At 32.7% G+C, this 13,256-nt stretch overlaps 6 protein-coding genes across 6 annotated transcripts; 1 reads left to right on the top strand and 5 right to left on the bottom strand.

Annotated features, from left to right (window-relative positions):
* Window positions 1-250: 250 nt before the first annotated feature.
* On the bottom strand, window positions 251-1,877 carry LOC107367241 (transmembrane protein adipocyte-associated 1 homolog). Its single transcript, XM_025161878.2, has 3 exons — window positions 1,573-1,877; window positions 932-1,485; window positions 251-766 (listed from the first exon to the last, which is right to left on the bottom strand). The coding sequence occupies exons 1-3, from the start codon at window positions 1,740-1,742 to the stop codon at window positions 315-317; spliced, it is 1,176 nt and encodes a 391-aa protein (XP_025017646.2). The 5' UTR covers window positions 1,743-1,877; the 3' UTR covers window positions 251-314.
* Window positions 1,878-2,946: 1,069 nt separating this feature from the next.
* On the top strand, window positions 2,947-4,374 carry LOC107367168 (non-structural maintenance of chromosomes element 3 homolog). The gene is made up of 5 exons (XM_015934852.3): window positions 2,947-3,017; window positions 3,121-3,215; window positions 3,360-3,432; window positions 3,512-3,766; window positions 3,825-4,374. The coding sequence occupies exons 2-5, from the start codon at window positions 3,213-3,215 to the stop codon at window positions 4,175-4,177; spliced, it is 684 nt and encodes a 227-aa protein (XP_015790338.1). The 5' UTR covers window positions 2,947-3,017; window positions 3,121-3,212; the 3' UTR covers window positions 4,178-4,374.
* A 1,141-nt stretch (window positions 4,375-5,515) lies between these two features.
* On the bottom strand, window positions 5,516-6,478 carry LOC149094449 (decapping and exoribonuclease protein-like). The gene has a single exon (XM_089266390.1). It carries the CDS (start codon window positions 6,476-6,478, stop codon window positions 5,516-5,518), a length of 963 nt encoding a protein of 320 aa, XP_089122516.1.
* A 360-nt stretch (window positions 6,479-6,838) lies between these two features.
* On the bottom strand, window positions 6,839-7,894 carry LOC107367151 (decapping and exoribonuclease protein Rai1-like). Its single transcript, XM_015934834.2, has one exon. It carries the CDS (start codon window positions 7,892-7,894, stop codon window positions 6,839-6,841), a length of 1,056 nt encoding a protein of 351 aa, XP_015790320.2.
* A 604-nt stretch (window positions 7,895-8,498) lies between these two features.
* Window positions 8,499-10,098, bottom strand: LOC149094448 (decapping and exoribonuclease protein Rai1-like). The gene has a single exon (XM_089270043.1). The coding sequence runs from the start codon at window positions 9,925-9,927 to the stop codon at window positions 8,869-8,871; it is 1,059 nt and encodes a 352-aa protein (XP_089126169.1). The 5' UTR covers window positions 9,928-10,098; the 3' UTR covers window positions 8,499-8,868.
* An 816-nt stretch (window positions 10,099-10,914) lies between these two features.
* LOC149094447 (decapping and exoribonuclease protein Rai1-like) lies at window positions 10,915-12,125 on the bottom strand. Its single transcript, XM_089266681.1, has one exon. The coding sequence runs from the start codon at window positions 11,991-11,993 to the stop codon at window positions 10,938-10,940; it is 1,056 nt and encodes a 351-aa protein (XP_089122807.1). The 5' UTR covers window positions 11,994-12,125; the 3' UTR covers window positions 10,915-10,937.
* Between the last annotated feature and the right edge of the window lie 1,131 nt (window positions 12,126-13,256).

Below are 13,256 nucleotides of genomic sequence, written 5' to 3'. Positions count from 1 at the left end.
AAATGGTCAGAATAATAATCTCTTAATCCGTTAATCTCTTTAAAGATTTGAATGAATTTGCTTTTTGGCAGTATATTTGAAAATATGCTCGAAATTTTTGTACTCCTTTAATAGATAAGCAGACTACACATTTTCAACGCAAAACTTTCTCAAAGAGTATTCAGCACAAGGAACAAATCAACCCGGAAGCACTGCGTATCTCTCATGCCTACCCTGTTCAGTTATAGTTACAGAATAAGTCAATGTAATGTTTTAGATAAATGTTTTAATAAATAGAAAAGACAATTTCTTTAAAAAAAAGGTCAAGCAATTAGTTAACTGTTAATAGATTGAATTGAGTCAGGGGAAAGAGATGATTCATAGAAAGATAATTTTACATCGCCAATTCTGACTTCTGAAGACGTCGGATCTGTTAACTTTTGTTGATAAATGAAATCTGATCCATCGGTTCGGATGGATGAGCAAGAGAGTTGATGGGATATTTGGGGATTAGATGAAGGTCCCATTCCTGAATTAATGGCATTATCGTCCAGTCCGTCATCAATTTGCGGTTTGTAAGAAAACATGAGAGATTTGGTGTAAGAGAAAAATGAAGCCAAAAAGGTCCAATAAACTAATGGAGTGAATAGAGTGTAATAAAGATAGGTAGTTATATCTACTATACAGATGCCAACGATTTGATGATTGTGGTATAAAATGCTTCCAATGGTTTGGACAAGATTGAGAAGAAACAGAATAAATGTATAAACATAGAAAGAGGGTTTCCCTGTGAAAAACAAAAGAGAGATAAGTTAATATCAGATTTTGGTGAACAAACTTCTAGAGGATTCATTGTTCAGTTTGCAGTGATCAGAAGATGTATTGATAAAAAAGGAGTTAATGGTTGAACATAAGTTAGCTTGACTAAGATTCATCCATAAAGGAAACCAACCTGGTAAAATAATTCTATTCCGGCACGATGTCCATGGAAGGATAGTAACAACTAGATAAACAAAACTAATTATTGCACAAGTACATGACCAAAAAACCATCCCTCCGTGTCCAAAAAGCTGATAATTTGATTCAGGCATATAAAAATTTTCATCTGGAGCAATCAATTCAAGTGTGCCCTGAATGGATGAATATGCAAAAGAGACCAGAGATGTGACAATTAAAACTCTTTTGATAGAGGTGTGACTGTCAAGGTGGCCAAAAGCAAGACAAAATACAACAATGGAAATCTCGGTAGAGAGAAGAAAGAAACGGACTAGTATCCAAAATAATATGTCCAAACTGGAACCAGTTGAGGTTGTTGCATTGACGGTCATAGCAAGAACACATCTGATTAGACTGACTGTGACATTGAGACACACAAGGACGTAAAAGGTGAACATTACTGGTGAGGTTGAGGCTCGTAATCGGATTCTGGTACTCTTGAATTTAATCGTCAAAAAGATGAAGAAACACAGATTAGGTAAAGCAATCAAGAGATCCCATAGCCTGACCCTGAAAATGAAATGAGAAAGAAAATTTTGCAATTTTTTTACATTAGTTCAAAATCTTATTTAATTTACATCTGTTTATGATATTTACCTTGTCTGAGAAACATCACGATACAAAATCCATTGACAGAAATGATAGTGATCAATGACATGAGGTATAGTTCCATTACTTGGTATCTCAGTTGTTGTCGTGTTAGGCCAATCTGTAGTTCCGTTGTCCATCAGATCTAACACCATAGTAGAAACATTAGACTCGGCCATTCTGGATATAATATTGAACTAAAAAGGACTAAATGGGTAACCCACTTCAGTCTGATGATTCCATAGCAAATGAAGATTAAGAAGAGTCTAGATCAGCTGTTTAAACGTGAAAACATTAGAGAGGGAGAGAGCAAAATGTGAATTTTAGCAAAAACCTTCAAAATACATACTTTTTTAAATGATTAAAACAACAGTCAAAATATTAAGCCAACAGGGTGTATTTCTTCCGCGCACAAATCAAAGGGAAATATTATAGATGGCAGATTAATCAAATTAACCAGAGAAAATCATCAGAGTAATTGAGGTCTTGAGTTACAGATAAAAAAGTAATGTAAACGGTTCTGTTGATTTGACAGACAGTGAGCAGACAGGAAAAGCAAAATGGAGTTGCCAATAATTATTATGATACTGGGATCCATGAAAGTGGAATATTTTTTGAGTAAGTTAAAGAATCAAGAATCAAGAGCGATAATGATCATAATTAAAAGTGTTTCACAAAAACAATATGAGATGAAAATCATTTGAAATTATTAAAATGTAAAAAAACCTTCAGATTTTTTATCAGTCATGGAAACGTTTTTCAAAGATAACAAGGACTGTTTCCTATTATTTCTGAATAACATAATGGATTCAGTTGATCACTTGCATAACAATTGATTGAAGTGAAGATTAGATGAAAATCTAAGTGATTTGAAAATTGCGTTTTAATCTACTGTTCATCAAATCAAATTAACCAGTTTCAAATATTGCCTGTTTGCTTGACAATTTGCTCTAACGTAAGTAATTAATTTTTCCCATTATTGATAGTCTTTCAATGATCCCTACATATTCAGAGTTTATTGCTAGCTTTGATTCCTAATTTAGAATGATTTAAATTAAAATTTGATCATAAATGGTATCAAGATTCTGTGATTAGTGAAATTAGCAAAGAGTATAACTCTTTGGAAATTAGTGATTTTTGTTTTATTTTTTCGTTAAATGAGCTTAGAGTAGGTAATAATTACTTTGCTTCTTGATTTAAATTAGTAAAATCCGAATTGGTTGAAATCCAGTGCGTATGTCGATTCCAAAATTGTAAAATTCATTATTTATAACCTTCATTAGCTAATTTCACAAAAACCGCCAAATCTAACTTGAGTTTGTTCAAGTTTGAAAGACCAAAGAAGCTTCCTCTTTTTTTAAATCTTCCTTCGTTTGTTACTTAACTTATTAACACTAGTTGTGTTAATGAGAAATTTGTTTAATTAAAATCCAATGTGATCTGGTTCTCACGAGGTAAGTATATTTCAAGACCATCTGGAGTAAAGCTTCTTATTTCCTATTTCGCCTATTCTCACATTGTTCTCTTCATTTTGCTTATTTCCCTCTCATTTTCAAGAGTCAAGACCATTGTTTTGATAGGCAAGTGACTTCCTCAATTGTAATTCTCGTTGTTAATTGTCGTTGGTTAGATATATCTACTGTTACAAAATGGTAAGTGCAATACTCTATTTCTTCCTGTAATCATGTATCCAATTAGTTTTAGGCTAAAACCAGCTGAAAATCTTATTGTGTCTATGGTGATAATAATGTGATGTAATACCTGCTAATTATTGTTGTTTCCCTCTTTCTAATCAGGATCAAAATGTTATTAATATGGTTCAATATTTACTTGTGGCCGATCAAAAAAAGATGCCAATAAAACGTACAGGTGAGTTGCTATTTTTTCACTCAATAAGCTTGAACATAACTCATTCCTTTGCTTCTTTTTCATTTCGCTATGCCCATAGACATTACTCGTTACGTTATTCCTGATAATACACGTGAATTTGGTGATATTTTTGATGCTTGTAAAAAAGCTCTGTTCAATGTATTTGGTCTGAAAGTGTTGGAAACACCTGAGAAAAATTCTTACATCATTGTAACTGTTATAAGAGATAGTAGTCTGTGGAGACCAGAAATCACTAGTCAAATCGATAATACTCATGGAATTTTGATTCCAATATTGTCCGTAATATTTATGAATGGAGGAGAAACTCGTGAAGGTATGTTTATCTAAATTGTTATTCGTCAACATTATTAACTCGTCTTTTTCTTCAATAGAAAATCTGTGGAAATTCATGAATAAAATAAATCTCACACCAGAAACTAAACTGACGTACAACCACGCTTCTATAGTTTTAAAAGACTTGTTACACTCTGTTTGGATTCGTCAGATGTACTTAAAACGTGAAGATATTGGTAGAAATGAGAAAAAAGAGTTCATGTTTTCATGGGGATTCCGAGCTGAATACGAGATTAACAAGCTTGAATTGCTCAAGTGGGTCTGTGAAGTCTATGGTGATGGATATGAGCCTCACATGTTCAAATTGCAATATAAAAGAGCTTTATCACATGATAAAATGTTGAGTGAACTCGATCAAGAGGTTGAAGACACTGAACCTGAAACCGAATAAACGACGAAAAATATTTCCATAACAGCCATGACATTTATAGTGCATTCAATATTTAAAATACCTAACAGAATAACATTTGGTCATTTCTTCCACGTCCATGTTGACAAATAGTCTTCTAAAATTTAATTTTGTAAAAAATTCATATTCATATTTCACAATTTAGTTATAAAAGTAAACATGTATTTATACTAACTGAACTCTTTTACTCTTCCAATTTGATTTTGATTATTCCAACTTCACAGTCCACTTTAAAGACTAAAGATTTACCATCCTTCCATGTGAGAGGAGCATCAATATCATCAGATAATCCAGATCATCGACTATTCATTGTGGAATAAAAGTCTGATAGATATTCGAATATCTTGAGTCTCCTTTCATAATGAAACTGGTAACGTCGAAGATGAGTCCACACTAACTGCCAGCTAACTGAACCCGAAATAGTTAGCAAACAACAGATAAATTAAACCCATAGAAATTGAAAAAGCAATGACAATTGGTTAATTTGAAACAATCAATTGACTGATTTTGTGTTTGACCATTTTGATAATGGCAGTTGAAATCAATGTAATTTAGTTGTTTTAAATTGATCCTAAGTCGATGCCAGTTCAATTGCTATGAGTTCAGAGTTAAGCTAGCTGGGCAGTAAAAGGGACATATCGAGAATGTTACCTGAAAATTTACAGACCAACCATCAGTTTTTTGAAATATTTGGATAACCAGTAAGTTTTCTCAATATATTACCAGTAATGTCTAACAGTTCACAAGAAAGATTTGTAAACCAATTCAGGATACGAAAATTGATTGGGATATTAAACACTCCTTTTTAAAAGTTTGGTTCGCAAATTGAAATATTTTTCACAATCAATAGCTTAAATCTTGATGAATCACATCTTAAATTTTATTTGTTTGAAAAAAAATTTGTAAAAATTAAAATACATGTGAAAATTTTAACGTTGAAATGGACATTTCAAAACTAATGCTTAATGAAAGTACAAAATTGCTTGAAATTTTTCTTATTTTCAGTAGATTTGCTTAAGAAAAATTGGTCCTTTTTGCTGATTCCTGAAAAAGTTATTCAAATTATTGTTTTAAAAATTGATAAATAATTGGATAAATTATTAATTCAGAATACAAAGTCATAAAAATTAAGCAAGCGACATAAATCAATATAACATGGTGGAATGACGGGCTCATTTTATCCCAATTTCAAGTAACTGATAACTTTCTTGGTCAAACTTTCTTTAAAGTTAACCAAGGATACAATAACGTTTAAGAAGCATTAACCAGTCTATTAATGTACTAGCCATTGTCACCTTTGAATGTCAAACTAAATGATTATTAGGGTTCAAGAGGAAATTGTCCATCCAGGTACCATGAAGGAATGCTGTTTTCCTTTGATCCAAGTTTCAAATAACATTTAACCTTCTTGGTCATGCTATCAAAAGCAAAGTTATAATATTTATTTTCCTCTTTAACTTTTGATTTGACAAAATCAAGTATGGCATCCATGGAAGTAAAACATTTTGTTTGCATGTGTCGAGGAACCAATTCATCAACTTTGATTCTGATTATTTTATTAACCGTGAAATCTTCAGTACACCTTCCACAGATGATTGTTTCGACACGAGATAAAATAGCCAATGACCACCAAAGCAAAGCTTTAGACCTTGATGGACCTGTTCTCTTGTTCCCATGTACTTTTTTGATGATATTGAAGTTCATTTCTTCAAAAGGCTTGTCTAGTTCTTCCTTACTTTCGACACAATTCAAGCGTCCAGTATGCAGTATTTGATGTCTACCAATTTTTGAATGGAAAACACCAAAAAAGGAATCTCTTGCATTGACCGAAGCATATTCATGGTCATTGATGTTTTTAGTAATCAGTCGCTCTAAATTCAGAGCTGTGTATGTCGATTTACTGTCAAACTCAGATTGGACATCAACACTCGTCTTTCGTTGGTTTGATTCACTTCTGTTGATTATGATTGTTCCTCTAACCTTAACAGCAGTTATATTCCAATCGGCTTGAGTGAACGGAGCAACGATCAAATCTTTAGCAAATCCATTGTAACAAATGAAATCCATAGGAAAGGTTTGAATAGTCGATTCATTGTTCAAGACCCATCGCAACAAGTGCATGTCTCCAATCGAAAGATGTCCATACTTTACATTTGGATCAAATCCTTGGAGACAATCGAGCGAGACTGGTTCAGTCAAGTCCAAGTATCGTAAAGATGATTTATTTGGACAGTAAACATCAACATTTTTATCACTGCGGTAGCACGAAAAACACCCTAACATCTTTGGTCCAGATAAAGAAAGATATCTGTTCGGTCTGAGAACTTTCAGATCCAATTCATTTTTATTAAAAGCATTATTTTTTATTTGTTGATTTGAATGCATTGAGTTGATTAGAGTTGAAAAAAATACAATAACATCAACTGAATTTAAAAAAATGCGACTTGTAAAACAATGGTTTATGAATGTAACGTTACATAAGTTTATCCCTTTCATCAAACGTCAGTCAGCGATGACTAATTCTGGTTTTACCATGGAAACAATCACATGTCTAAGAAGGTTTAACCAGTTTATTAATTAACAGTTAAAGCTATCAATTTATCAGCCATCACCATTTATCAGCAATTTATAATGTTCAAATGATCAAGAAACATGAGGAAGTTGTCCGTCCATGTACCAAGATGGAATGATGTTTTCATTTGAATCCATTCTCTCGCATCCAGTCAACGTTTTAACCGTACCGTTGAAGTAAAAGTCGTAATATTGATTGTCCTCTGTGACAATTGATTTGATGTAATCAAGCATTAAATATAATGAAGTGAAAAACTCCATTTGTCTTTCTCTAGGAATCAAGTTGCTGACACTCAACTTATCGATATGGTCAACAGTAAAGTCATATTCACATCTTGCACAGGTAATTGTTTCAACTCCAGAAAGAGTAGCCAATGACCACCAAGTGTTGCCTGCGTTAAATGAAATTGTCTCATGATGATTTTGAATTTTTTTGATGGAACCAAACTTGATTTGATCAAAGGGTTTAGTTAACTCTTCTTTACTTTCAACACAGTCCAGCCATCCAGCATGAAGTATCCGATGGCATCCAATTTTTGAGTGAAAAATACCATGACAGGACTCTCCCTCTTTGACTAGATTAGATTCATGTCCATTGTCAGTTTTTGTGATTAAACGTCGCAAATTGAGAGCCACATAAGTTGATTTGTTGTTCCATGCAGATTGTTCATCAATGTAATCTTGTTTCTTTTTGGAATCAATTCTCAGCATGATAATTTTTCCTTTAATCTTGACAGCGAAAAAATCCCAATGATCTTTAATGTATCTAGACATCATCATATCCTTCAACAGTCCGTTGTAACAGACAAAGTCTGAAGGATAGTCTTCAAGGGTCGCTTCATTGTCCATAACCCAACGTAATATGTGAATATTACCAATTGACTGATGACCATACTTGACATTAGGATCGTATCCTTGCAGGCAATCGATGAAGAGGGGCTTAGGAATATCCAAATATGCTAGAAGTGACTTATCTGGACAATAGATTTTCACATTTTCTTCATTGTAATAACTTGAAAAGCATCCCAATCTTTTTGGTCCTTTCAAAGAGATCCAACTGGATTCAACCTTTTTCAGGTTTAATTCATGTTTTGTTCCAGAGTTATTTAATTGTTTGATTGTAAGCATTTCAAAACTGTTACATTAAATACACAAAAAAATTATTGATAACTATTAACAAGATACACGAACAGTTCTTCAGTTAATTGTTATCAAACATTGAAACTGTAAGTTTTTATACAAAGTTTCAACCCAAACATCGGGATATTAAAAGAAACGATAGTTCAAAGAGTAACTCTTAGCATTAGACTCTATTGAAGTCCAAGTGATTTAATGCAGTATCTAACTTGATAGTCTTGAACTGATTAAAAACTGATAACTCAGCTAATTGGAAATTAATTTATTAAACTAAAATGCATTTGATCTTTCAAATAAGTCACTTGATTCTCAGTTAATGGGCATTAAATTTCAGTTCATGAATTGAAAACTTGGAACTGAAACAATAAGGATTGTAGCCTGATATTTGAACATTCAAGTGTTAAAATACGAAAGAAAAATGATTCAATTTATTATCCTCTCACACAGTTGTGTCTATTTTTCTGTCTATCTTGAGTTAATTTTCATATTAAAGTCTAAAGGATATTTTAAGCACTTTGGGTTGTTAGGTAGACAAAGATTGAACCAGATTTGTTGGGTAACTCAAAATTTTGAATGAACCGACTAACAAACCTTGTTGAAACAAACTTCTTTTAATGGTAAAGAATAAATTGTTTATGCGTTAAATCCGTTGAATGTGTAAAGTTTGTACAACAATCAACAAAATTAATCAATTGATCATTTTTAACAAAACAATTATTTATTCAAAAATCTATTTTTATCAACTTAAGATGTCGGGTGTGGCAAAAGTCCTTTAAAGCATTTTTTCGCTGTCAAATTTTTCAACTTTCTTGAATTTTTGAATTAGTTCTTAGTTAAGTTTTGGTCGAAAATTGAAATTGCATAAAATGGACGATTTTATCGGACAATATTGCGTTTTTTGTTTTAGCACTTTGAAAATGTCTTTTCCAACACCCGGTATAGCAATGTAATGTTCAAATAAATGGTTATTGAGATATGTCAGGATGTTGTCCATCGATATACCATGATGGAATGATGTCCTCATCTGGTTCCCTCTTCACCTCAACAGTCAACTTTTTATCCTTGCCGTTGAAATGAATGTTATAACATTTATTTTCCTCTGCAACATTATCCTTGATTTTATCAAGAATGCTGTTTAATGAAGCAAGAAATGTCTTTTGATTGCGTTTGCCAAGCAAACTGTCAACTTGCAACTTATCGATGCTTTCAACAGTAAAATCTTGATCACACTTAGCGCGAACAATTGTATCGACTTCAGCAAGTTTAGCCAATGACCACCAAATGCTACTGTGCCGACGTGAATGCGAATTTCTCGGCCCATTGAACTTTTTAATCAAAACAAACTTCATTTCCTCAAATGGTTTATCCAGTTCTCGTTTACTTTCAACACAGTCCAAATATTCATCATAAATTATCCCATGCGACCCAATTTTTGTGTGAAAAACACCATAAAATGAATCGACTTCTTTTCTAGAAGTACATTTATGATCATTTCTATTCTTGGAGATCAAACGTTGTAAATTATTAGCTGCATAAGTTGATTTGTTGTCATCTTCAGTTTGTGAATCAATGTTTTCTTTTTCCTCAATCGATTTGATCCGAGTTAGAACAATTTTCCCTCTGACTTTGATTGCAGAAGCGCTCCAATTGTAATCATTATACACAACAACCATCATTTCTTTCAATAAACCACCGTTACAGATGAGATTCGAAGGAAACTTTTGCATTGTTTCTTCATTGTCCAAGACCCATCGCAAGAGCATATCTCTAGATACAACGTGACCATACTTTACATTTGGATCATATCCTTGTAGACAGTTGATATTGACTGGATTAGGTAAGTCCAAGTACCGTAGAGCTGATATGTCTTGACTGAAAACACTATCATTATTATTATCATAGCATGAAAAATATCCAAGTCTTTTTGGTCCTTCCAGTGAAACCTCATTTGTTTCTTTGAACAATGGGTTCAGGTCTAGCTCATCAATGATTGTAGCACTTGTTGTTTGAACGGTCGAGGGCATATTGCTGAATCAATGTCTACGGGGTCGAGATAAATTGAATTTCAAATTTGAACTTATTTAAGCACACTAAAATGGTAGTAAACACGATGTGTCAAAGACAAAATAACTTTGTATAATGAATCACTATGCTAGATAAAAACATGGTTACATGAAAAGAGGTGTAATTATTACTTCAATATAAAATAATAAAATTATTCTTGGAGCGACTAGATGCTTCTACTACATGCTACTACGATATATCGATGATTATCATGACATATCATTAAAAGATCAGAAGATAAAGAATTATTGAATACCAATTCGAATACATATTTTTGTGATTATCGGAGCGTAAGCGAAGATGTAAAAAGACGAGCAAAAATTAATGGTCAAAATCAACCAAATTTCACATTCAATATCTACAAGTCTTTGGGTATTGCAGATAGAAATTTGGGTGAATTTGATCAACTTTTCCAAAATCAGTTGCCATTGATTCAAATAGAGGGCAATTAAACTAAAAATCAAATCTAGTCATTTACTAAGCTTAGTATATAGTAAGCTTAGTATATAAGCATAGCTTCAAATGTTTAAATGAGTCAAATTGTGCCATTCAAAAGACTTTTCAAGAAGAATTTCTTTAACCAACGGATTTCAGGAAATCATGTTCTGAACTCAACCTTCAATATCTTTTGTACAGCTATTGGATTAGATTTTTCATCAGATTCATGCTTATCGTGTATATTCCTAATAGAGTGGCAGAAAAGGATATTTTTACTCACTTCGGTTTGATGAGGCAATTTGGGTGCTTATAAAGACAAAGATTGAACCAGTTAATTGAGTACTTTGATGAAATCGATTAACAACTTTGTTGAAACAAAAGCATCTTTCTTGTTTTCGTAGACTTGGAATCGGTAACTACTACAACAAGGAACAAAGTTGATTAAAAATTCCTCTTCATTAACAAAAAAGTTATTTATTCAAAAATATTTAAATCAATTTAAGGTACAATGTAGTGATGCAATGAATGATTATTAAGATTTGTTAGAAAGTCGAACATCAGTATACCATGATGGAATCAGATTCTCATCTGGCCCTATCTTCATGTATCCAATGAGCTTTTTATCCTTTGCATTGAAACTAAAGTTATAACATTTATTTTCTTCAGTAACAATTGTTTTGATGAAATCCAAAACCTTGTTCAATGAAGCAACGAACGTCATTTGAAATCTTTTGTTAATTAAACTGTCAACTTTCAACTTATCGATGCTTTTAACTGTAAAATCTAGATCACATTTAGCACGAACAATTGTATCGACTCCAGCAAGTTTAGCCAATGACCACCATGTGCTACTGTGCCAAAGCGAATGCGACTCTCTTGGAGCATTGAACTTTTTGATCAGAATAAACTTCATCTCCTCGAATGGTTTATCCAGTTCTTGTTCACTTTCAACACAATGAAGCCATCCAGCATGAAGTAACCGATGAGAGCCAATCTTGGAGTGAAAAACACCATAAAATGAACCCTCTTCTTTTCCAGAAGTGCATTTATGATCATTGGCAGTCTTGGTTATCAAACGTTGTAAATTATTAGCTGCATAAGTTGATTGATTGTTTATAGCAGATTGATTAGCAATCCTATCTTTCAGCTCAATCGATTCGATTTTATTTAGTACGATTTTTCCTCCGATTTTGGTTGCACAAAGGTTCCAATCCAAACTGCAATTCTTGACAGTCATCATGTCTTTTATTAGACCATTATTACAGATGAAATCCGAAGGAAGCTTTGCCACTGTTTCTTCGTTGTCCAAGACCCAACGTAGCAAGAGCAGGTCTCTAGACGCAACATGACCATACTTTTTATCAGGGTCATACCCTTGTAGACAGTCGATATTGACTGGATTAGGTAAGTCCAAGTAGAGTAAAGATGAAGTATCTTGACTGAAGACTTTATCAGTATTATAACAGGAAAAATATCCAACTCTTTTTGGTTCCTCCAGTGAAACTTCATAGAGTATTGGTCGGCACAATTGATTTACGTCCAACTGATGAATGACGACATTTCTCACCGTCTGTGTGGTCGAGGTCATGTTGCTAATTCAGGGGTTTTGGTACCGATTTAAATTTATTTTCAAATGAAAGCAAAATCGCACAAAAAATAATACTTATTGTAATAAAGGCAAATCACTTAATACGATGAATCTACTGTATGTTGAATGAACAAATTTTATGCTCGTTATTACAGTTAGAGAGGAGTGATATTGAATCGATGATATCGATATTACCAAAAATATCGATAATTTAACATCTCTTTTTCATTGCATTGCAATATATCCGTGCAACCTTTGCTCAATAAGGAGTTCTTTGCAAGTCGATATTCGAGATGGTATTATATTTCAATTTTTTCATTACTAATTGCGGTTAGGGATGCGATAATGAGGCTCTTGAGATAGCTAATTACATTATTTGCAGGACAGCGTCATGTTATGGGTTGGTGTCATTAAAAGATCACAAGATTGAGACTGACTCGCAGCTAGTTAACACTTTGTTGACAGGGATTAGTAAACAATAATTTTGTCAACTGATCGGCATACAGTAGATCCTAATGAAGTAGGTACCAGTTATTGCGTCTCTCACGAAATAACAACGGATATTCAAATAGTAAACAAAGAAAAGAAGAGACAAGTTCACCAATCAAGCGCATTTAATAAGAAAACGAAGAAAAAAACCAGAGAATCAAAGATCAGTCATGTAAAAGGAGTCACATAGCAATCTAGTCCAAAGAGTTCTGTGATCTCGTAACTTGTAATTCACTGTAATACCAATTCATCGTCATTTTTAAAAATGTTCAAAAGCAGTGTTGTTATCATTCGATCCTTTTAATTTCTTTGAAAGAAATATCAAACATCTAACGAAACAATGGACAAATCCGCATTGACGATAGTAATTTTCGTTTGATTGATTCATTCAGATTATGATTTGTCTTGACAATAAAGAGATGCATTTATGAACATTGGTATTTTGGACAGTTAAACGCAATCAAAAAAATCTCAATGATTCAATAATTTCATATGCAATACTGTAATGTATTGACATGATGGTTACTCCTGAATAGATTGTATTAATATTTGCAGGTGAAGACCACAAAAAACGAAACTATTTTCCCATTGGTGTTACCAGCTGGCAGCTGCACATATTTACTTCAATGCTAGTCACTAATGCCATGAAATCAATCAAATGTACCGAAATGTGCAATATCTAGTTAATTGATAAAGAGTGTTTATTTTGTTTAAATACTTTTTAATTCTTAAAATCTGTTAAACGTGAAAATACAATATTCAAATGAATGCTTA

This window comes from Tetranychus urticae, chromosome 1, assembly GCF_039701765.1.
Source record: "Tetranychus urticae isolate SD_2017Ah chromosome 1, NJAU_TeUrti_SD_1.0, whole genome shotgun sequence".
NCBI lineage: Eukaryota > Metazoa > Arthropoda > Arachnida > Trombidiformes > Tetranychidae > Tetranychus > Tetranychus urticae.
This window is presented reverse-complemented; position numbering and strand designations above follow the sequence as displayed.